General features: G+C 42.7%; 1 protein-coding gene across 6 annotated transcripts in view; it reads left to right on the top strand.

The window, feature by feature from the left end:
• The first annotated feature begins 393 nt into the window (after positions 1-393).
• The window catches only part of RAVER2 (ribonucleoprotein, PTB binding 2), an 86,579-nt gene continuing 61,292 nt past the window's right edge, over positions 394-25,680 (top strand). For 3 of the 6 annotated variants that reach the window (XR_013813782.1, XM_079777015.1, XM_079777016.1), the window contains exons 1-2: positions 394-778; positions 25,070-25,136. Coding sequence is in view for 5 of the 6 variants with exons in the window: in XM_079777015.1 (XP_079633141.1) it covers positions 545-778; positions 25,070-25,136 (301 nt within the window). In the remaining variant the exon portion in view is untranslated. The remainder of the gene's footprint in view (positions 779-25,069; positions 25,137-25,680) is intronic. The other 3 variants (XM_079777013.1, XM_079777014.1, XM_079777012.1) reach the window with 2 other exon arrangements.

Here is a 25,680-nt window from a genome sequence, read left to right as displayed (position 1 = left end):
AACTCTGCACAGCAGAAGGGTTCCGGTCCCGAGGCCGCAGGGCGCCTCCCCGGGTTTGGGGGGAAATTCGCTCTGCAGCCCCCCCCCCCCGCCCCCCGGGGCCGTCCCGGCGCGGGAGCTCCGCGGGGAGCCCGGGGCCAGCGCGGTCCCGTGGGGAGGCCGCGCGGGGCCGCAGCCCCGGAGCCCCAACCTGGCAGTTCACGGAGGCCCCTCGGGGAGCGGGGGCTCGCAGCCCGCCTGGGCCCGCACAGGTGTCCCGGTGGCGGCGCCCGGACCCGTGGGCGAGAGGGGCGGGCGCACCCGTGCGCGGGGCCGGGGCCCGAGGGGGCGGTTCCGCGAGGTGGCTCTGGGCTCCTCCTCGGCGCTCAGGTTTCCCTCCCCGCCCGCCGGCTGCCGGCCGCGGCTCCGCCTCCCCGCCCCCTCCCCGCCGGGGCCCACTCTGCGGCCTCCGCCCGCCTCGCCCCCGCGCGGGCCTCCTCCCGCTTCCTCCGTCCGCTTCGCCTCCAGCCTCCCGAGGAGCCCGCCGCCGCGGGGCGCCGGGAAGATGGCGACGGCGGGAGGCGGCGCTGGCGAGGGGGGCGCGGGCCTGGGTGGCGCGGCCGGGCCGGGGCCGTGCGGGCCGGGCCCCTCCGCCGGGACCTGCGAGGGCGCCCGCGGCCCCGCGCCCCCCGCGCTGCACCCGGAGGAGGTCGCCGCGCGGCTGCAGCGGATGCGCCGGGAGCTGAGTAACCGCAGGAAAATCCTGGTGAAGAACCTGCCCCAGGACAGCAACTGCCAGGTGCGGGGACAGGACTGGGAGGCGACGCGTCCCGGGGGCCGCGGGAGAGGGCTCCAGAGAGAAGCTTCCCCACCCCCCTCCCCCCGGGGCGTCCAGGATGGTGCCTGGCGCCTTGGAGAGGTCAGGGGCGGAGGGGGTCGGTGTAGAGTTAGGAGAACGGTCCGTCGAGTTTGCACCCCACCCCCGGGTTTCTGAGCCTGAGGTCACCCTGCGAGGGTGGCAGATTTGGAAACTGAGGCTCCGAGAGGCGATGCGGCTTGTCCAAGGTCACGGGAACCGGGGGCATCTGCCTGCAAATCGGGTTGGCTTTCTCCTTCCCCTTTGGCCCCTTGGGTGTGTCTGGGGGGAAGGGGGAGGGTAACAAGTAGTTGAAGGAGAGTGGAGGTAAGCTATGGAGCTCAGTTTGGGGGTGCCAAGTCTTCGGGAGCACCTTGAGAGGGGCTGAGGTCCCGCCTGGGGTCCTCGGGACTTGGGTGTGCCGCGGGGGGAGGGCGCGTGAGCGAGCTGGGAGTGAGCTTTCTTGTTGCAGAAGCACTTGGCCAAGTTTGTAGTCTTAGACCAACTCTGTCCCTGCGGTTGAAGGCCAAGGAATGGAGAGGTTGGGGAGCCTTGCGCATCCGTCTTCTGCTCGCCAAGTGCTGGAGGATTTATCCCTCAGGGACTGGGGGGAAGCTTAAAGATAGGCTACTTGCTGTCTTTGATCCAGATTAGCTGTTGCTTTAAGGTTTGAAGCTCTGCGTTTATTGAACTACCCCCATTCTTGTTTGCCAAGGTTATACTCATTGTAGGAAAGCAAGAAAATACAGGGAAGCAAAAAGTGGGGACATTGAAACCACTCATATTTCTGATATTTAAAGATAACCGCTGTTAGCATGGGATATTAGACCCTCTTTTCCTGTGCTTACGTATACCTATGTATTTTTGTTTTACCAGAGAGGGGGAGAGAGATCATATCTTCGATTTTTTAGGGTTTCTTAGTTGTCTATTTCACTTATAACTTGAATTTATATATTGTGTGTGGGTGGGGAGGGTGGGCTGTCCTGGTAGTTGCAGATTTCGTGTAGTTCCACCTGGACCTGGACGCATGGAATTGCAAATGGCCTGGCTGTTGATAATTGCAGGGCAGTTCTTCCACGATCCATGAAATAATAAGATTAGTGCCTCATCACTATCTGATTAGACCTTCCATAGCCACTCATAATAAATGTGAGCATATAACCTTATAACCCACATGCATGAAGGGTCATTTTGTTTCAAAAAGCAAGGTAAAAAAAAAAAAAGTTTGTCAGCCTTGTATCTCATCCCTTTCAAATGTTCTGTCATTGTCCACTTCCTATCAGACAGGTAATGTTTTGTGATGCGACCTTTAAGGACACCTGTAATGGACTGACTTCATAGAGGCAACTTTCCCCTCGCCATGAAAATAGAGCAGAGCAAGGGAGCTCAGAAAGAGGGAGGCATGGAAGAGGCAGATGGCATTTTTAAAAAAGCAAATCGAAGAAGTAGCAGCTGTGTGTGTAGATAAACTAGGAGAAGAGACATGGAGAAGTATCTTGATTTCCTTTGTAGAATGTCATGTCTTTTTATCACATGTCCTTGCATTCTGAAAATATTTAGACCCCAAATTTTAGACAGTTCTATCTAACCTTGCTTTGTTGTTGGTATCTTTTTCATGTCTCTTCGGAAGAGACATGAACAAATAGATCAAAGGGTATTATTAGAACAATTGTAATTACCTGGTGTCTGTGATGGAGAGATGTTTTATAAGAATTACACTGATTAGTATTTTTGAGATATCCCTTCTCTATTATGAATGTATGTTTAGCCTAACTCTTAGGATTTTCTCTAAGGTAGCAAGCATAAACTATGGAATAAAATTGGTATGAGATCTGTATGTCTAGATGAATCTTTTACTGCCAACTAAAGTATCTTAAATTTTTTAAATATATATTTTTTATTGATTCCAGAGAGAGGAAGGGAGAAGGAAAGAGAGACAGAAGCATCAGTGATGAGAGAGAATAATTGATTGGCTGCCTCCTGCGCACCTCACACTGGGTTTGGAGCCCGCAAACCGGCATGTGCCCTTAACCAGAATCAAACCCGGGACCTTTCAGTCCGCAGGCTGATGTTCTGTCCACTGAGTCAAACCAGCTATGGCAGTATCTTAAATTTTTACGTTAAGTTAAATTCTTATGCCATGTTTTTGTTGTTGTTTTTGGTTGTTTTTTTTTGGGGTGTTTTATTTTTTTTGAGAGCTGAAGTTTCATCTAAAAGCAAAAAAAAAAAAAAAAGTTATGACTTAGAGGCTTATCTGGACTTGTCCTAGCATTTTTTTTCTGTAATTATTTTAATATTTCTGATATGTCGTTTTAAAAGCTAAACAGAGAAATGTTTGATTACAAACAGTATTTTTGAGAAGTGTTTATTTTTCCATCATCTTTTGTACTTGCACCTTTCCAATTTTTCTGATCAAAATCATATATTACAGCTGTCAGTAATCTGTGTTACATAAATAAGTAGATAGACCAAAATAGTCTAGTTTCTAAAAGTAATGAAAATAGTCTTTTCTTTAGATTCTTTAAATTGAGAATTGCTATTTTTTTGTTGGACCAATAAAATTAATATTTATTTCATCTACTTTTTCTGAATATATTCTGCAAGAATTTTGGTATTTTATCTTTTACCTTAACAATTCTAATGTCTCTTTTTTCTTAGTGGCTGTTTAACTATAATTTTATTTGGTACCTTTTAGCCAGTATCATCTGGCTAAACTATATATTTACTTCTTATGAACTAATAATGGTTTTTTAAAAAGCTATTACTTTTAAAAAATATATTTTATTGATTTTTCACAGAGGGGAAGGGAGAGGGATAGAGAGTTAGAAACATCGATGAGAGAGAAACATCGAGCAGCTGCCTCCTGCAGACCTCCCACTGGGGACATGCCTGCAACCAAGGTACATGCCCATGCCCTTGACCGGAATCGAACCTGGGACCTTTCAGTCTGCAGGCCGACGCTCTATCCACTGAGCCAAACCAGTCAGGGCAAGCTATTACTTTTTGTTTAGTTATTAAGTAATCAGATATTTTAAATAATCAATTTCATGTTCTTTTCAAGAAGAATCTATGTTTATTCACTCATTTATTCTAGAATATCACGAAGGATCAAAGCCATTCCTAACTCTAGTTCTCATACTGTGTAGTAAAGCTGCAGAAAAGCTACAGTGGTAACTGATTAGTATAGGATAATTTAACTTTTTAAAAATATGGGTATTGCCTTTATTAAACGTAGTTTTTATAAACCTTACTCAAATTTTGTTTAGTTTTTGGTAGGACAGATTTACAGTAGCATCTCACAACTTTACACTTCCTGTGATTAAAAGGCACGCTGAAAGTCGTATTTTTAAGTGGGAGCCTTTAAAGATACATATATCAGAAACCTTACAGAAATACTAGCTCTAAAAAAAGAAAATGAACACCTTTATCTAATAAGTTCTTAAAAGCTGTCTCATCGATTAGGTGCAGTCAGTTAGGCGCTATCTGGTCAGCTTCCTCTGCTGGAATCCTCCTGGCCCTCTGTGTTCTTGTAGCCTTAACTTTGGTTCATGTCCTTTTCATCTCTTAAACAGACTGTTACAGATGTTCTGTTTGTCAGCTACCCTCATTAATGGCCCGTCGCTTTGGTTTTAGCCCATCCTGCTTACAGCTGCCCGAGAGCTTCTCCACGCACACATCTGATGTCCCACTCCTGCTTTAAAACACAAACAAAAAATCCTTTGACTTCACATTCTTGGCACCGCTTCTCAACCTTTTTCTCAAATTGTTCCATCAACTTGTCCCTTTTGCTTAAGTTGTAAGGAATAGTGAATCTGGATTAGCTTTCTGCAAGAATGAAATTGCTTTAAGATTCGTATTCTGTCTGAAAAAAACAACACATAATTTTATGCTCTAGTAAAATGGGACTTAATATAAAAACAGTGACTTAAACTTGTTTAACTCCCCTCCAATTCCCCCCCCCCCCATAAACTTGAGACTTATGGAAGATGCACCATATTTATCCTATGTTGTTTATATTCCTATATTACCATGAAATACTCAGGACTCAGTTTGAAAGGCATGACATGATAGGATAGAAATATAAGATTGTAGGCATTTTGTGATTTGGCTCTTGCCCATATTTTTAGTCTCGTTTCTTATTAGTCCTGCATTGGATTCTACTGTAGTTTTATCAAGATGCCTAGACCCCCAAGTCCTTCATACCACTGTGATTTGGATATTGTTGGTATTGTCTTTGAATGCTAGTGTTTTGGAATGTAATTATAGTGATTAGTTTATTGTGAATAATGTTTATCATTATTCTAATTATAATGAATAACAGTGTTGTGAATACTGATTCTTACTCAGAACAGCCATTGTGTACGTGTGTGAGTCGTCTTTTGCAACTCTGAATTTAGAATTTGGGTTACCTTAATATGTGGGTTTTATTGCATTTCTCTAAATTGTTTATTTTTTATGGTTAGCCTTCAAAAATACCATTGTTACTGGGGTTTCAAAATGGAGAAAACAGTGGTATTAGGTCCTATATCACTTGAGTTCACTCACTTTTTTTCTTACATGCTGCGTGTGTGTACGTGTGTTTTGCTTTGATTGTGTTTATTTTAAAATCTAAAAGGGGTTTTATTGTGCAATTAGAAAAAAATGTGAAGTGCTTAGGGCTAACAGCCAAGATCAGTAATAGAAGCAGCGTTCTATTGTCTCACTGTGTGTATTACCAACTTTCATTTCAAAGCACTCTATTATGGTAATTAATTGAGAAGCTTGATGATCAGTTTCAACACAATTTGAAAGCATAGTCTTATCAACCAAGCACCTTTTAGAATAACAAACCACCAAATGTAGGAAACTGGTTGATTTGTCTTTTTAAAAGCTGCTTATTCCCACTTTTCTATGGGTTAAAAAAAAAAAAAAGAATTTTCTCACATGCTTTGTGTTCTTTAAGGGGGAGAGGATGGGGAAGGGATTTAAAAATATGCCTTGCCTGGCCAGTGTTGCTCAGTGGTTGAGCGTCAACCCATGAACCAAGAGGCCCCCGGTTCGATCCCCAGTCAGTGCACATGCCAGAGTTGCAGGCCAGTCAATGTTTCTCTCATTAATGTTTCTATCTTTCTCTCCCTCTCCCTTCCTCTCACTCTCTAAAGTCAATTAAAAAGTTTTTTTAAAAAAATATATACTTATTTGTTTTGTTTAACATTGTGTTCAGTAATTATTGCCTCTCTTTAAAGGAGGGTTGTTACTCACCACTTCTGCTGACAATACTTGGATGTTTTCACACTTTGAAATTATCCTCTCATTGAAAATGCTATTTTGCTTACTTCCCAAAGTTACTTTTCTTAGTGTAGTTTATACTACTGGAAAGTTATGTATTATATTTTCTTTTCTAATGTAGTTAATCAGAGTTGAATACGGGCTCTACTTCTTTTCTGTGTATTTTGTTATCCTCCTTCCGATGTGACAGGGACACTGAAAGCTGCTAGCGGACTGTACTTGTAGCTTTCTGGGACACCGCGGGCTCTGTGAGCTTCCAGTCTTGGCAGAAATGCCTGCCGTGTTCCAGCCGGGCTTGTTCTGGGCTCTGAAAACATTCCAGAAGAGGAGCCCTTTGTGGTTAGCATCTCCACACTAGGTGTTAACGAGCAGTCCGAAGAAGTCTCAGGTGATTTATAGACCATTTCCTAATGCTTACCAATTATTTTTAGACTTGCTACACGTTTTCCCATATAAAGGACAGGTAGGTGGCGTTTAGTTTTGCCTGCTAGCATTTTAACATCTACTTAAGTTATGATGCTTCTGAAGTGTAAGATTACTCTACACAGTGCAGTGACATCTAATCGGCTTTACACCTGAGGGGAGACTCGCCCAGCTTCAAATCATCGATGGGTGCACCTGCGTCTTAAGTCAGAGGCTCCAGCAGGAGCTGTGTTTAAGGGAATTGCTTTTTTTAATAAGCAAGATTCAGAAGATCAGGAGAGCATTCAATGAGATCAACTTGGATGGAAGGCTGCTCTGCAAAGGGGTCCCTCTCCCTGACCCCCTGCGTCTTGTCTCTCCATTCTGATCTTGCCCATCTCGTAGCTAGTGGCCCGTGTGGGCTTCCAGGCTTATTTCTTTCCTGTGGGCACAAGCTTTATTGCTTAGCAGTACTTAGCCCAGCGGAAGCCGGCAAATGAAGAAATGTAAATAAAGAAAACAGAAGTATCTAAGTGTAAGGGTTGTAAAATTGCTTACCAGGGACCCTGGCTCTGTTTGTATTTCAACGGCCTTAAAGAGGCAGTTGCCTTACTCTGAGGGGCCTGGGTCCCTGAGAAAGGTACTAAATGAGAAGTGGGAAGATGAGACCATCTTGAACACTTGTCTGGACTGTATATTTTGCCTCATGATTATCTGAAGGGAATCCTCCTTGGTTGCTGTGCTGAATGTCTTCCATTTGTTCCCCCAGATCTATCTTTACCCTTCTCACCTGTTCTGTGTCCTGGGCGGCTGACTTGTGCCGGGGATTGCACTAACAAGGCTTTTCTCATCCTGTGGTTTCTGGTTGCATTTGGCCAGAGCCACTGGTGGGAGATGGGAGGGCGGAGGAGAGAGAGAGGAGAGTATTTATTCACCCAGCTCGCTCTCTACCAGGTGACAGTGACTTGGCTGTTTCTACTTTCAGAGGGCACTCATGATTTCTTTCCAGTGGTGCTTTCTGTGCAGCCAAGCTCCCTGGCTTGTAATCATTCCCCTTGCCTCCTTAGGCCTAGGGGTTTGTAGGGGACTGTTGCTAGTAATAGGATTTCTTTAAGCCTTTGTAAATAGTCTCTTAAAAAAATTCAATTACTTTGTTGTTGTTTTTAAAATATATTTCTTTATTGATTTCAGAGAGGAAGGGAGAAGGAGAGATAGAAACATCAATGATGAGAGAGAATCAGAATCATTGATCAGCTGCCTCCTGCACACCCCCCACTGGGGATCGAGCCTGCAACCCAGGCATGTGTCCTTGGCCGGAATCGAACCTGGGACCCTTCAGTCCGCAGGCTGACGCTCTATCCACTGAGCCAAGTCAGCTAGGGCTCAATTACTTAGTTTTTGAGTGTGCCATCTGTATCTTGCTGAGACTGATACTGTTGCCTACCCAGTCTCCATTCTTCCTCTTGTTTTTCCTAACAGCACCCAGATTTTCCTTTGAGGACACACCCCTCCGTCCTTAGCAAGTAAATGATTTGTGTGGGTTTGATTTCTCTCCCCCTCTGTAGGGGTTGACTTAAAGGAACAAACAAGATTTTTTCCTTCTGCCATTGGAATTGGTAAAAAGACGGGCAATAGCTGGGAACTGAGCCAGTGAATACATGGTAGTCCCTTGGCCATACTGATGGTTTCAGGCTGGTATCACAGAGAAGCCAGGACTTCGGTTTGGCTGTTAGGGTAAGTGATTCTCTTTCTTCCCACTGGAAGTTAGTGCAGAGACGTAATGCCCTGGTTGCAGCTGACAGTCTGAGGACAGAGTAGACCTCCAACGGAGGACTGACCTGGGGGTTAGGGGAGGAAAAGTAGGGAAGCTGAGGTGGAGCCTTGATGAAACTATAACTGAAGCTTGCCCTACCTCCAGATTTCTTAATTAGGCAAGCCACTAAATTCCCTTTATTGGTTCATTTATTTCAAGTTGGGTCTTGTTTCTACCAATCAATAGTATCCCAAATAATATATAATTTTAATTTAAAAATAAATATCAGTGTTGGAAGTGATTAGAAGACATTTCATCTAATCCTTTTGCTTAATATATGAATCCAATTTACAGTCCTTAACACGTGAATTCTAGCACATTTTAATGCCTTTAGTTTCAAATCAATTTCTGTTTTGTAAGGTATCCTACTCCATCTTTAGACAACTATCTTACACATTTCTTATTTATATTGAATATGTAAAACTTATTTCCCTGAAATTTTGATTTCTTGATTCAATTTCTCCCCTCTGGTAATTAGAGGGTGTATAGTAGTTTCTTTTTTTACTTATAACTTCAGTTCCTTCAAACCACTAGTTTTTAGGACTTGAGTCTAAGTTTCCTCACCATCCTATTAACTGGGGTGGGCAAAAGTAGGTTTATAGTTGTGAGTACATGAAATGCAGAGTTCATTTTTTATTAATTACTGTATTTGTTTCCATACGAACAACTGTAAATCTACTTTTTCCCCACCCTGAACTTTTCTCTGAACACACATCACAATCACCTTGTTAGTGTATCTCTTAAAATGTGGCACCCAAATTGATCACGGTTGTCTAGTTGAGATCTCCCAGAAACCCCTCAGTGGAGCAAATTTCTTTTCCTCTGGCTAGCTACAATAAAAATAACAACCTTTGTTTATTGGGTGCCTACTGTTGCCAGGCACTGTATGTTGTATTTCGTTTATATTATATTTAATCTTCATTTCAAGGCTGTTTTATTGATAGAGACACAGAAATGCAAAATTAATGTCAGGCTATTTGTCCAAGGTCATTCAGCTGATTAGTGGTAGAGCAGAGAAGAAATAATGTCTGTTTGATTTCAGAGCTCATATACTTACCCGACAACGCAATTCCCCTTCACACACACTGTGATACCACTAGCATTAAACCTAGAGCCTGACACATTGTTCCAAGGGAAATCCAAAACCGAAGAGGATGCTCACCTTTTTGTTCTAAAATGCTGTACTTCCGTTCATCTTGTCTGACACACGGCAGGCTCTCAGGATTGGTTGGTAAAATGAACCAATTTTGCATTGGAAGACTTTGTTCTTTTTTGGCAGTGAGTTACTCCATTCACTTACAGTTATTCAGTCAGATGTTTATGGCTTGTAAATTGAAAGCTATAAACCCTCTCTCCAAAAAAAAATAAATAAAATAAAAATGCTAATATTCATAGGCATACAGCATTTCCCATGTAATTCCAAGGGATTAGGACCTCTTGCACCTTCCCCCGGATCTCGCTGGGATTGTAGATCAGGCTGAGAAGTGCATCCCAGGCCACTGTGGGCTTTGTCGTGTGCTTGGCACTCCCCTGTGTACGGACCGCGTGAGCAGATGCAGAGCTGCTGCTTGGGAAGAGCTTTATCAAAAGCTGCGGTGGGCAGTTTTAGGCATCGGTGGGCTGATCCTCCACCTAGCTGAGAATATAAATCAGGCTCCTTGATTTTCTTTCTTAAAAGGTCACCTTTGATGTAAAAGCTCCTTGTTCTCTGGTCACCAGTACACGCAGCTGACATTAGGTACTGTGCCTGGAACAACACAGATGCCCGAAAAAGTTTTTTGGAAGAGCTTTACAAGGAACCATGTTTACTATTTCCTACTTAACATTTGTTAGAAGTCAAAGATTGATACAAAGAATGTTTCTTGTTACAACATGTCAAGACTATTATTCATTGTGTTGTTCAGTGTTCTTCACAATAAGTATGTGTTGCTAAGAAAAAAGAGTTTCTCTTGCTAGATTTGTGAGTCCCTAACTCATTGAGTGCCTTAACTTGTTTTCTAGGCATTTGGTGCTTAATTTTGTGCTTATTTACTACCATTATCTTTAGATTTGTGAATTTATTTCCCTCTTCCCTATGCTTGGACATTTTCTTTGTGTTTGAAGCTTTCTGTTAAATGTTTGTTACCACCTGAATGCCAAAATAGCATTTAGAATTCATTGAATTTGTTTTAACCTGCATTTGCCAGCATAGTTGTTAGCTCTCTTCCTGCCACCCCCTCCCACCCAGCTCCACTCCACCTGGCCCCAGCTACTCAGTTTTTCTGTCTTTCCTCACCCACTGCAGTGATTATCTGCTCATAGTTCCCAGCTTGCCTTTACTTCCTGGACTTTGGATCTTTTATTTTTCATTTTATTTTATTATTTTTGTTTGTTTGTTAACATTGTTTATTGAGAATTCACAGTAATTGTCTTGCCAAGAAATGATGGCAACAAAGTTGTGGAATGACATAGTTAACATAGTTAAGAGACAAAAGAGTAAAACGTAATGCTTTGAAGGAAACAAACCGTTACAAGATTCATCGCATTTACAATCAGGATGACGGCCCGGCTTCCTGGACCACGGGATGCTGTGTCCAGCCGCCCGGCTCAGAGCTGAGAGCTGGGGGACCGCAGAGTGCATGGCGGGAGCCCGGGACGGGCTCCGAGGCGCGGAGCTCGCTTCTCTTCTCCGCCTTCGGTTTTCTCATGCATGAAGTTGGACCACATCACCTTTCTGAGTCTTAAAAAAAAATCCGAGAACTCAAGGTTCCTTCTGACCAGTCTCCTGCGTCGGATCCAAGGCGTATTGTGTTTAATACTTGAAATACAGGAACACGAAGCCGGCAGACACCATCTGGCGAGAGCGCGTCCTTTCTGCGACGGAACTCACCCGGGGTTGGTTCTCTCCCGCTCCTCCTCGACTCATCCCGAGACGGGGGTGGACCTTTTATTACCTGCAAATTTCACTGTTTGTTTCTGATTCCACATTAGCCTCCAGTTCTCTAACTCTATCCCTTGTGGGTATTTTGCCACCTGACCTAGAGTTGAAATAATGGCAGTAAACAAGAAGAACATGTGAATCTGGGAAGTTTTACATTTTGAAATAATCTAACAAGCTTACAGAAAAGTTCTTAAGTACAGCCATGTACCACTTAATGATGAGGATCCATTCTGAGAAATGGGTCATTAGGCGATTTGGTCATTGTGGAACATCATTGAGTGCACTTTCACAAACCTAGATGGTATAGCCTACTACACACCTAGACTAGATGGTATAGCCTACTACTCCTAGGCTACAAACCTGTATAGTGTGTTCCTGTACAAAACAACACAAGATTACATTAAGCACAACAGAAAATGATACAATCAAGAGCATGATAAACAAGATGTATGAGGCTCCTGCAGGTGTAACATGGCATACTCTCTTACTGAAAAGTTTTTTATAGGTAGAAAGAGTAGTCTCTAAAATAATGACAAAAAGCATAGTGTGGCAATCTATATCTATATATATAAAAGCCTAAGCGACCATTACAACCAAACGACTGGCATGATCACTCGACCAGTTGCTATGATGTACACTGACCACCAGGGGGCAGACGCTCAATGAAGGAGCTGCCCCCTGATGATCATTGTGCTCCCACAGCCAACTTCCCCCGGCCCCTCCCCCCGGCAAGGCTACCTCCTGCAGCTCCTCCCCCTGATGGCCCCGATAGGGGGGGCCAGCCAGCCAACCTCCTGCAGCTCCTCCCCCCTGCCAGGCAGCCCCCAACCCCAGATAGGCCCCGATCACTGGCCAGGCTGAGGGACCCACCTGTGCACGAATTCTTGCACTGGGCCTCTAGTAAATACATAAACCAGTAACAGTCATTTATTATCATCAAGTACTACGTACTGTACACAGTTATATGTGCAGTACTTTTATATGACTGGTGTTGCAGTGCGTTTGTTTGCACCAGAATCACCACCAACACAGGAGTAATGAATAGCACTGTGATGTTAGGATAGGTACAGCATCATTAGGTGATAGGAATGTTTTAGCTCCATTATAATCTTACTAGAGGCCCGGTGCACAAAATTCATACACGGGTAGGGTCCCTAGGCCAGGCCGGCAATCAGGGCTAATAGGGGCCTTCCAGCCGCTGGCTGGGGCCTTCCTTTGTCCCGCGCTGCCCCCTGGTGGTCAGCGCACGTCATAGTGAGTGATAGAACTCCCAGTTGAACTCCTGTGGGGACACCGCATATTAGCCTTTTATATATATACTAGAGGCCAGGTGAATGAAAATTCATGCACTGGAAGGGGGCGGGGGGTCCCCTCAGCCTGGCCTCTCACAGTCTGGGAGCCCTCAGAGGCAGGAGGTGACCCGGTGATCAGGGGAAGGCGATGCCTCATCACACCTCTGCTGCTGCCACTGCTGGCAGCGCAAGCCTTGGCTGGCCCTGGTTACCTGAGCCTCGGGCGGTCCTGGGCAGCTGGGCAGCTGATATCTGAGGCTTGCCTGTGCCTCAGGCTGGCCCTGGGGGGCTAGGGGGCTGAGGGGACTGGGGGACTCTGGAGGCAGGCTCGCGGAGTGGCCAGGCCCGCCTGCCGCTCTGGTGGGGCTGAGGGAACTGGGCGCTGCCATCTCGTGGCTGTGGGCGCCGCCATCTTTGAGGGCATGGCAGTCAATTGGCATATTCCCTCCTTATTGGCTGTGGGCACTGCCATCTTTGTGAGGGTGTGATGGTCAGTTAGCATATTCCCTCTTTATTAGATAGGCCTAGAGGCCCTGTGCCTGAAATTCGTGCATGGGGGTGGGGTCCCTCAGCCCGGCCTGCACCCTTTCCAATCCGGGACCACTCGGGGGATGTCTGACAGCCAGTTTAGGCCCAATCCTGCCACTGCTCTCCCCTGCTGGCCTGATCGCCCTAACTGCTCTCCCCTGCCGGCCTGATCACCCCTAACTGCCTCTGCCTTGGCCCTGCCACTATCCGGATGTCCAGAGGGTCGTCCGGAAGAAGTCTGGTCTAATTACCATATTACCCTTTTATTAGTATAGATAGATGGGACCGCCATTGTGTATGCAGTCCATCATTGACTGAAACGTCGTTATGTGGTGCAGAACTGTACAGTACCAAGACATTTTTTTCTGGACTGTTTGAGAGTGGGCACCCACTTCATGGTCAACCACCCTAAGTATTTGTTGTGTATTTCCTACAAATTTGGACATTCTCCAATATAACCTACATTACTACCATCAAAGTCAAAATACTTCAATCAAATCCTCAGATTGGCCCTAGCCGGCTTGGCTCAGTGGATAGAGCGTCAGACTGAAGGGTCCCCAGTTCGATTCCGGCCACGGGCACATGCCTGGTTTGCAGGCTCGATCCCCGGTGTGGGGTGTGCAGGAGGCAGCTGTTTGGTGATTCTCTCTCATCATTGATGTTTCTATCTCTCTCTCCTCCCTTCCTCTCTGAAATCAATAAAGAAATATATATTTTCTTAAAATCCTCAGATTGTGTTTAAGTTTTGCCAGTTGTCACATTAATATCTTTCATAGTGAACGTTCCGGAACCAGTTCAGAATCATGTATTGCACTTCGTTGTCATCTTCAGTGTGGAATAACTCCTTAGTCTTTCCTTGACTTTTATGACCCTGACCCTTTTGAAGATTACAGGCAACTTACTTCGTAGAATGTCCTTTAGTTTGGGTTTGTCTGATGTTTCTTCATGATTAGATTTGAGGTGGGTCCCTGTCAGGAATATCACAGGGATGCATGTTTTAGATTTGTCTCATTGTTGATAAAGTTAACTTTGATAATTTTGATGGACCTTTATTAAAGTAGTGCCTGCCAGGCTTCTCCTTGTAAATAATAAGGCTTTTGAGGGGAAATACATTAAGAATGTAAATATCTTATTCCCCTTCAAGTGTTCAATGTATTCACTTACTAATTTATATCAAAACAAGGCTCATGGTTTCCCATGTTGTTTTATGGATTATACTCCATCACTATGAGTATTTTGATGCCTAAATTGCTTTACATTTGGTCAGTGGGAGCTTCTTCGGGGCTCCTGGATCCTCTGCTTAAACTTGTTTTTGACACAAAATGTAGCTCAGCTCTGGCCAGTGTGCTCGGTTGGATGTCATCCTGTGCACTGACAGGTTGCTGGTTCAATTCCTGGTCAGGGCACATCCCCGGTAGGGGCGTGCAGGAGGCAACTGATCTATATTTCACTCTCACATGGATGCTTCTCTCTTTCTCTCCCTCTGCTTTTCCCTCTCCCTCCTTCTCTCTCTAAAAAAAAATTTTTTTAAAAACCTTAAAAATAAAAGTCACTTATTTGGTACTTCCCATGCTTCAGCCTTGGAATCAGCCATTTCATAAAGGGTCCTGTTATGAACTAAATGTTTGTGTTTCCCCAGATTCATATGTTAAAGCCTTAACCCCTCAGTGTGGCTATATTTGGAGATGGGGACTCTATGCAAGTAATTAAATGAGGTTATAAGAGTGGAGCCCTGACCAGATAGAATTAGTCTCCTCACAAAAAAAGACACCAGAGAACTCACTCTCTGCTGTGTGCCTCATCTTCCCCCTACTTCCATGTGCAAAAGCCCTGAGCAAAGGCATAGTCAGAAGGTGGCTGTCTACAAGCCAGGAAGAGAGACCTCACCAGAAACCAAATCAACTAGAACTGTGATCTTGGAATTCTAGCTTACAGAACTGTGAGAAAATAAGTTTGTGTTATTTAAGCTACCCAATCTATGGAATTTTGTTATGGCTGCTTGAGCTGACTAATATAGTGCCTAGTTTCTTTCAGAGGAAAACACTATTAAGAAGCCAGAATCTACATACTCGTTGCCATTGAGATGCCACTGCTTTCAGGTCCTCTTAGTAGACAGAACTAGAAAATACATAAATATATATATATATACATCTATCTATCATCTATCTATCTATCATCTATCTATCTAAATAACGAGTTCACATTGATACAGCAAGTTGCAATCTAACACTATAGAGTGCATTCTAGTTTTCTCCCATTCCATATTTGTTACTCTTTTTTCTGACAGAGTATTTGTTATCCTTAGTATATCTACTTATTTGAAAATCCCTCTTTATGTAAGAAATCTCCCATCACCACTGCAGATGGCTGCCCCCTCCCTCCCCCATGCAGATGCCCACCTCATGCAGCAGAGGCTTCATCCTCCTGAACTGAGCTGCTCCCCTGGCCAGAGGCCCTCACATCGCCTGTGTTCGGACACTCTGCTGGGTTTGTCTTCTGTGTGGATGCCCTTTCACTTTACTTGAGTTCTGAAAGCTGACATATTAAATAAGTTATTTTGTGTAAAGTGTGTATAAGTGTGCAGTAAATTATATCTATTAGTGATAATTGTGGTGTGCAGAAATTAAAAAATGACCCCAAGATTTCTAATCCATGGGATTGTGAGTGTGACAGGGTCTCATGTATGTAATTGTTATGTTACATGGTAAAAAGATTTTTTTTGCAGATATAATTAAGGTTACTAATCAGTTGACTTACAAAAGCTAGATTCTGTGGGTGGGTCCATTCTAATCTTACTAGCCATTTAAAAGCAGCGAGTTTTCTCAGGCTGACAGTAAAAGGAGAAATCAAATGATTTGAATTGCAAGAAGGCTTTGATGCACTGTTGCTGGGTTTGAAGATAAAGTGGGCTACATACAGAGACTTTAGGGCAGTCTCTATGAGCTAAGAGAGTGGTCCCCAGCTGACAGGCAGCAAGAAAACAGGAACTTCAGTCCCACAACCACAAGGCATTTTGCATAATACCTTAATGAGAGGAAATGTAGTGTTCCTTCAAGCCTCTAGAAAAAGGGTGCAGCCTGCCTACCACCTTGATTTTGGCTTTGAGAGACCCTAAGAAGAGGACCTATTTGAACCTGCCTGGACTTTTGACCTTTAGAACTGAGTGGTAATAAATAGGTGTTGTTTTAAGCACCCATTTAAGTTTAATTTGTGGTAATTTGTTGCACAGGAATAGAAAACTAATAATGTAGTACAGCCAGGTGATATTTGAAGGGAAAAACAAAACATTTTGTGCATCGGAGAAGATGAGATTGTGATTTACATATGGTTATTCTTTGGGAGGCACGATTATCTAAATGTATCTCCTGGAGATTAAAGTGTTCTTCCTTGGGACAGCTGCAAACAAAAGGTGCTCAAGGAGAGCCTCTTGTTGCTAGGTATGTAATATTAATTAATTTAAAATATTTTCTTTTTAAAAAGTGAGCTATGTATTAGGTCAGGTTAAAGAAGTATATTTTCAGTTTTTTCAGCACTATAAACAAGAATCTCAGAAGAAATAACACTGCATTGGATTTGAAAAAGACAATCTGTGGAAACAAACATTCATGCATTTAACCAATATCGAAGGTCTGCTTTTCACTAGATACTGTGCTAGATATGGGAGACTTGTTTATGAACAAAGCACACCTGTGCTATTTGCTGTTGCTAAGCCTACAATCTAATGGAAATAGCAAATACGTAAGCAGTGAAAATATGGTTCATAGGTGCTATAAGTATTGTGAGGGGAAGAGGAAAAAATGCTGTTGAAGCACAAGGGAAACATATCTAATCCATATCTGAGAGATTCAGAAAGACTCCTTAGAGAAACTCACGTAAGCTGAGTCCCGGGGAGAGAAGGTAGCTAGCGGAAGGAGGGAAAGAGAGAAGTATGGACTATTTGTGGCAGTAGTAACAAGACATACTGGATCCTAAAGATGGAAAAAAGTGTGGCCCCAAATTCATTCATTGTGGCTGTGGCATAGAGTCTGAGACAGATAGTGATTTGATACAAGGCTGGCACAGGAGGCTGGACTAAATGATTGTAAGTTTATAAACCATATTAGGCAGTTTGGATTTCATTTTAGGGGAAATGAGGATTCACTGAAATAGTTAAATAAGGGAATGATGCAAACAGATTTCTAGTTGTCAAAAATGACGATATGTTGCTTTTGTTTTTATCTCCCAAACCGTTTTTTTCCTCTGATCCCCATTCTAAGGTTAGGAAGTCCATGATTCAGCGCGCTTTAGGAATGTGATGGAAATGAATGTTTCATAGATTTTGTTTTTGTTGCGGTGACGCTTCCTTGTGTTTGCTCTAGAGTCTGTTGATTGGGCTTTGAATCCCAGAGCCATCACATACTGTGCAAGTCACACAACTTTTCTAGACCTCAAGGTCCTCATCTTTAAAATCTGGATATTCAAGTTTTGCTTTAAAATTCAGCTCCTCCGGCTGTTAGGATTAAATGGGGTAATGTATATAAAGTGCCTGGGATAAAGTAAGCACTCAGTAAATTATTATTATTATACTGCTAATGAAAGAGCTGAACGTTTATTAATTTTTTTTTTTGTCCAAGAATGTTCCCCTGCCAAAAAGTTGGTATTCAAATGAACTTTCCAGCAAGACAGCTGCACCGAAAGCTGTTAAAATTTAGCCAAGTTAAATCTGACGCTACATTTACTCAGCTAACATCATGAAAAGTATTCTATGCTAGGCCCTTTGTTGGATCCCCCAAACGTATTATCTGGTGTTGGAATTTCCAGATGCAGTTCCAAGCAAGCAATAGCACATACAGGTTTGGAGACTCGGAGAGAAGTTGGAGGTGGAAATAAGAATATGGAGAACACTGGAATGAAGGTGGGACTGAAGTCATCTCCATAGATGCAGAAAAAGCGTTTGATAAAATTTAACCCCTATTCAGGATAAAAACGTACAGCACACAGGAATAGAACTTCCTCAAACTTAGAGTATCTAGAAAAACCAAAAGCGGACATATTGAGGGGGCTAAAAATATTAATACTTTTTCTCCCACCTTCTAAGTTATTCTAGCTGGGCTAATAATCAAATTAACAGACAGATTAACAGGAGAAAATAACATTTTTAATATACACTGGGTGGCCAGATTATTATGATCTCTGAACACATAGTAATCTGGCCACTCAGTGTGTATTAGAGACCCGGTGCATGAATTTGTGCATGGGTGGGGTCCGGCCAGCCTGGCCAGGGGGAGGGGACATGGGCGGTTGGCTGGCCTGCCTGCTGGTCGAACTCCTGGTCGAGGGGACAATTTGCATATTAGCCTTTTATTATATAGGATATACACTGAGTGGCCAGATTATTATGCATTTAGAGATTATAATAATCTGGCCACTCAGTGTATGTGCATGGAGAATTCACATAGGCATGAAAATCCCAAGGACAGCGAGGCAACATTGTGCATCTAAGACAATTTTGGACAAAGGAGAAAGGGGGTGGGTATGGATCTTAGGTTTCAGAAGTGAGAGTGGGTGATTTCAGGTAGTTGAGGAAGAGAAGAACACGCCTGGCAGGAAAATCCTTGCTAGAAGGCTCAGAAATAACGGGACACAGGGTATCTAGCTAATAGGCCCGTTCCTGAAGCCCTCCTATTTACCATACTTAATTCAAATTAGGCTAAGACAACATCCTAAATTCTCCTTCCTGAAGCAGGTTTCTCCGTCTGAATCTCTTAGGCATAAAAGGGGGAGAGGGAGCCCTAACTGGTTTGGCTCAGTGGATAGAGCGTCGGCCTTCGGACTGAAGGGTCCCAGGTTCGATTCCGGTCAAGGGCATTTACCTTGGTTGTGGGCACTTCCCCAGTAGGGGGCATGCAGGAGGCAGCTGATCAATGTTTCTCTCTCATTGATGTTTCTAATTCTCTATCCCTCTCCCTTCCTCTCTGTAAAAAATCAGTAAAATATATATTTAAAAAAATGGGGGAGCGAGAGGGAAATAAATGATAACTTAGCATAGAAAGATGGCTGCATCAGAGTTCTTCAGAGAAACAGCTTATCTATAATATTTATATGCATTTGTATTACACACACAGATATTGATTAATTGATTGACCTACTGACTGACTGTGAAGGCTTGCAAGTCCAAAATCTCTAAGGCATACCATGAGCTAGAAACTCAGGCAGGTCTTGAGACAGGATTTCTTCTTACCCAGGAAACCTCAGTTTTTGCTCTTAAGCAAATTAGGTGAGTGCCACCCACATCATCTAAGGTCTTTACTTAGAGTAAACTGATTGTAGATATTAACTTTATCTACAAATGCCTTCACAGCAGTACTTAGATTAGCATTTAATAAATAACTGGACATCATAGCCATTCCTTATCATGCCCTTCCTTATTAATCAAGGAAATGCAAACATTTTATATCCATGAAATTGACAAAATTGAAGTATTTGATAACATCAAGCATGGTGGGGATTGGATTAGTGGGACTCTGGTGTACTGTTGATAGGAATGTAAACAGTACAGCCATTTTAGCAACAAGTTGGCACTTTCGTGTAAAGATGATAATTTGTATGTGTACAGCCCAGGAATTTCATTCCTTCAGAAATTCTGTGCACCAGGAAATACGTATGTAAAATTTATAAGAATGTGACAGCAGTTTTTAAAAAATATGTGAGTAGCCAAACAACAATAATAACCTAGAAACAAATCAAATATTCATTGATAGAAAAATGGATACATAAATCGTACTATAGTTACAAAATGGAATAGCAAGCAGTAGTGAATAAATGAACTCTCATGTGTAATATGAGTGTATTTTCAAAACATAATCTTACCTAATAATAGACAAACAGGTAAATTGACCATACCTCCGCTATGCCCACAGCCAATCAGAGTGAGTATGCAAATTAACCCAACAAAGATGGTGGGTTAATTTGCATATGCAGGCATGGAGCGGCCGGGAGGGGTGGGACACCTGCTATGAGTGGGAGGGGGATGGCAAAAGGAGCTACAGGAGTAGTGCTCCAGACAGAAGCGAGGACTTGCCGGCTTCCGGGGCGGGGGGGGGGGGGAGGGGGGCGTGCGGGAGCAGGGACTTGCCGGTTCCCAGGTGGCTGGGAGTGAAGCCAGGGGAAGGAAGGCCTATTCTTGCACGAATATCATGCAATGGGCCTCTAGTATTAAGTTCGGTGGTGAGTTCCGGGGTGTTTATTTCATTATTGTGCCTTATAACTTAATATCTGTAACAGATCATCTTCTCATATTATGAAATCCCACAAAACTTAAAGCAAACCAACAAAGATTCTTTTTTTTTTTTCCCAACAAAGATTCTTGTTTCTTCTTTTTTTAATTCCATAAAAGTGGAATTTAAGAGTAGAGTGTTTTGATCTATGAAACCCTTTCTTACAAAGAAAAATAATGCTTTCATGAAAGTAGTTCAGTGAAGGGCTTAGAAGACAATGTGATTCAGGTTTAAAACTATAGCTGGGTTTTATTCAGGAAGAAGTCCAGACCAACTGGAACATTAGTTGTTTAACTTTTGGGAGTCATTGACTAACTGCTTTGAAAGCTATTGGTCCTCTGCCCAGGAGACTTTTCATAATGTGCAAAATTTCACATTTAATTCCAGGAGTGATAGTGAATCTGGCCTGGAAATAGGTTACTAAAGCTATCTAATACTTTCAATTTTGGTGAATTCATCTAACTGTAAGATATTTGTAAGTGATATTGCCGGTCAGAGGGCAAAGCATTTTCATTAAAGGTGCTACTTTGTTCCTTAACATTTGCTTGCAAGTTAATGGAAATGTCATAAAACTGGATTAGTAGAGGGAGATAATTTTCGTCCTTTTGGTTTTGTGTTGTGGAGCATGGTAGAATTTTGGCAAATGGTTGTTAGGACTATCTTTCAGGTTTTAAGTTTTTCTTTTGGCCACCTTTCCAGGGATCAAATTGAGGAGTGACCCACTTTTGCCTGGGTCAGAATAATCAGGGCAGGGAGAAAAATAATCGTTTTAATTTCTTTGCAGGAAGCTTTGTAAGGTTTCCAAGTTGGCACAATCAACATCCCACATCTGAGTCATATAAAAGCCATGAATTGAAATATAGGTATTTAAAAATTAAAATTTCTAAGTTGTGAAATGCATCTTTGAATACTTGAGATCTCTCTCAGGTAAATCTGTCAGCTGAATTAGGAACACAGCATGCCATTTGTTTACGGGTACTTGATGGTGTGAAGAGCCTATCATGTTTTCTTCATCTGGCATTTGACAGCTGTTAACTAGTGAAATGAGAGATTAGAGTCTGTGCAACTGAAAGCATACACTGGATCCCTTCAAACAAAACCATGTCACTGTCTCCATAAAGTATTGAATTAGCCGATTGGCAAGATGTATATGTTGTGCTATTGAGTTATCTTTTCCAAATGAAGAATATGTTATTTTTAAATTATAGTTTCTATTCACTACTACAGGCCCGGTGCATGAAAATTCATGCAGTGGAGGGGGGGCGGGGGGGTCCCTCAGCCCGGCCTGCCCCCTCTCACAGTCCGGGAGCCCTCAGGGGCGGGAGGCGACCCAGTGATCAGGGGAAGGTGACACCCCATCACACCTCTGCTGCTACCACTGCCGGCAGCGCAAACCTCAGCCAGCCCTGGTTACCTGAGCCTCGGGTGGCCCTGGGTGGCTGGGCAGCTGCCATCTGAGGCTTGTCTGTGCCTCGGGCGTCGGCTCGGCAGCTGCCATCCAAGGCTTGCCTGCACCTTGAGCCGGCCCTGGGCAGCTGGGCCGCTGCCATCTGAGGCTTGCCTGTGCCTCGGGCTGGCCCTGGGCAGCTGGGGGGCTGAGGGGACTGGGGGACTCCAGAGGCAGGCACATGGAGTGGCCTTGCCACGTGCCTGCCATCCCGGCAGGGCTGAGGGGACTGGGCACTGCCATTTTGTGGCTATGGACACTGCCATCTTTGAGGGTGTGGAGGTCAGTTAGCATATTCCCTCCTTATTGGCTATGGGCGCTGCCATCTTTGCGATGGCGTGAGGGTCAATTAGTGTATTCCCTCTTTATTAGATAGGATTGTTCTGTGTCAGTTTAAGATGTACAGCATAGTGATTAGACAATCATGTACTTTACAGAGTGGTCCCCTGATATTTCAAGAACCCATATGGCCCCATACATACTTATTATGGTACTAGTAGCCCATTTGCAGGAAAATCCTGCAAGCGGCTGTTGCGGCCGCGTGTGCTGCCGCTGCCGCTGCCTTTATGGCCACCGCGCCTGCACCCGCTTGCCACTGCCGCCCGCCCCGCTCCGCCCCGCTCCGCCCCGTTCCACCCTGCTCCAACCCCGCCTGGGCTTTCCCTCTGGCACCCACCTTGCTTTCTGCTTTTCCTCCCTCTTCCTTCTAAGTTGTCTTCAGTCTTCACTCCTCCCTCTCTCAGCGTATGCAAATTAACTGCCATCTTTGTTGGGTAATTTGCATACTCGTCCTGATTGGCTGGTGGGTGTGGCTTTGGTGGGTGGGCGTGGCTTGGGCGTAGCGAAGGTGCGGTCAATTTGCATATTACTATTTTATTAGGTAGAAGATTAGAGATCCGATGCGTGAAATTTGTGCAAGAGTAGGCCTTCCTTCCCCCGGATGCCAGCACTGGCTTCCCTCTGGCACCCGGGACCCAGGCTTCCCTCTGGCCACCGGCAAATATGCTGCAATGAATATCCTGAGGCTATATGGGGTCTTTTGTGGTTCCATATAAATTTTTATATTATTCTAGTTCTGTGAAATAACACCATTGGTATTTTGCTAGGAATTGCATTGAATGTAAAGATTTGGAAAGTATGGACATTTTAACCATGTTAATTCTTCCTGTATGTGAACATGGTATATGCTTTCATTTATTTGTATCCCTTTCAGTTTCCTTCTTCAGTATTTTATAGTTTTCCCAGTACATGTTTTTTATCTCCTTGTTTAAATATATTCCAAGGTATTTTATTTTATTTTAATGCAATTGTAATTGAGATAGTTTTTTTTGGTTTCCCTTTTGAATAGTTCATTCTTAGTGTATAGTAATATAAATGCTTTCTGAATATCGATTTTGTGCCCTGCTAGTTTACTGAATTCATTTATCAGATCCAGTAGTTTTTTGCTGGAATCTTTAGGGTTCTCTGTATACAGTATTAAGCCATGCAAATATTGACAGTTTACTTTTTTTTTTTCCTTTGGATCCCTCCTATTCTACTTCTTGTCTGATTGCTGTGGCTAGGATTTCCAGTACTATGTTGAATAAGAGTGGTAAAAGTGGATATCCCTGTCTTGATCCTGATCTTCAGGGAAATACTTTTATTTTCTGCCCATTCATTGATCTATGATGTTGGTTGTGCGTTTGACATATATGGCCTTTATTATGTTGAGGTATGTTCCTTTTAGTCCCACTTTGCTGAGAGTTTTTATCATAAAAGGGTGCTGGATTTTGCCAAATGCTTTTTCTGCATCTGTTGATATGATCATATTATTTTTATCTTTCATTTTGTTCATGTGGTATGTAATGTTAATTGACTTGCGGGTATTGTACCAACCTTGCATCCCAGGAATAGATCCCACTTGATTGTGGTGTATGAACTGCTTAATGTATTGTTGGACTCTGTTCACTCATGTTTTGTTGAGGATTTTTGCACCTATGGTCACCAGGGATACTGGGCTATAAATTTCTTTCTTTACCTGGTTTTATAATCAGGAAAATACTGGCCCATAAAATGAGCTTAGAAGTCTTCCATCCTCAAACTGTTTAGAATAGTTTGAGAAGGATAGGTGTTAATTCTTCTTTGAATGTTTGGTACAATTCACCTGTGAAACCATTCAGTTCAGGACTTCTGTTTGCTGGGAGGTTTTTTATTTTATTTTATTACTGCTTCAATTTCATTAGTTGTAATCCGTCTGTCCAGATTTTCTGTTTCTTCTTGATTCAGTTTTGGCAGACATATGTTTCTGTGAATTTATCCATTTCTTCCAGACGGTCCAATTTTTTGGCATGTAGTTGTTTGTAATATGTTCTTATAATCCTTTGTATTTCTTTGGTGCCAGTTGTTACTTCTCCGCTTTCATTTCTGATTTTATTATTTGGGTCCTCTGTTTTTCTTGATGGGTCTGGTTAAAGGTTTGTCAGTCTTTTTTATCTTTTCAAAGAACCAGCTCTTGGTTCCATTGATCTTTTGTATTTTTTTTAAGACTTTATTTTGTTTATTTCTGCTTTGATCATTATTATTTCCTTCCTTCATTCTCACTTTGTACTTTGCTTGCTGTTCTTTTTCAAGTTCCTTTAAGTGTAAAGTTAGGCTGTTTAACTTGACATTTTTCTTGTTTCTTGAACTAGGCCTAGAGTTTCCCTCTTTGTTTTCATACCCAGGGATCTGTAAGTTATGTTTGCAGTCTACATTTATTTATTCTCCGTGCAGGGATTACAAGTATCTACAGGTTTATTACTTGTTAAAAGTTAAGCATGTAGTATAGAAATAGAAATGTTTAATTTTTTTCTATAAGAGAGGCATAAATAAAGTATGACCATTGTTAGTTTAGATGTGGGAGAGGTCATGTCCTGTGGAAAAGAATGGGAAAAGATTCTTGGAAGAACATTTGAGATGGAATTGCAAAGGATACATGTGATTTCAGGTAAAGGTTGGGAGCTTTAGTACGATGTTTGCCTCATGCTAGGTCAAGGTATCAGCATAAACAGACCTTCAGAGTAAGGACTGTGCGTGGTATCCTCATGAGGCAGTGAACAGTCCTTTGAGTAGGAATAAGGGAGTGTGGGGGGTGTATTGGGGATATATTTAGAGAGGTAGATTGATGGTAAAGGCTATGTCTGATGAGCCTTTAATTTAAATAAGTAATAGAGATTCATGGAAGATGTTTTACATGGGAGAGGGTAGTGGTAATGGTGGTAGGCTAATTAGCTGGATTATCTACTAACTGCATTTGTGTATTAATTGAATTCATGTTTTGTCACTTTTAGGAAGTTCACGATTTATTACAAGACTATGAGTTAAAGTATTGTTATGTGGACAGAAATAAGCGAACAGGTAAGATTTCAGTTCTAAGCATCTAATTTTGTTTTGATCATACATATAGTCCTTATAAAATAAAAATGTGTAATGTCTTTTCATTCTTCAGTTAATCACTAAAATTCGTAAGCATTAAGTCATGTAAATGTTATAATTAAAATATATTTTCTGAAGATAATATTAGTATCCTAAATTTTAATCACATAAATTAATATGGAGTTACTAGAGCCTTATGACTTTTTATGATGACTGTTCTAATGTTATAGGTTTTTTGTTTGTTTTAATATATTTTTATTGATTTCAGAGAGGAAGGGAGAGGGAAAGAGAGAGATAGAAACATCAATGATGAGTGAGAATCATTGATCAGCTGTCTCCTGCATACCCCTACTGGGGATCGAGTTTGCAATCCAGGCATGTGCCCTTGACTGGACTCGAACCTGGGACCCTAAAGTCTGCAGGCCGATGCTCTATCTATTGAGCCAAACCAGCTAGGGCTAATGTTATAGATTTTAATGTTATAATGAATATTCCTTATAGGCTTTGTATTCTTTAGTTTTAATAA

The sequence above is a fragment of the Cnephaeus nilssonii genome (assembly GCF_951640355.1).
Source record: "Cnephaeus nilssonii genome assembly, chromosome: 7".
NCBI lineage: Eukaryota > Metazoa > Chordata > Mammalia > Chiroptera > Vespertilionidae > Cnephaeus > Cnephaeus nilssonii.
Note: the sequence above shows the minus strand (reverse complement) of the source record. Positions and strands in the feature narration are given on the sequence as shown.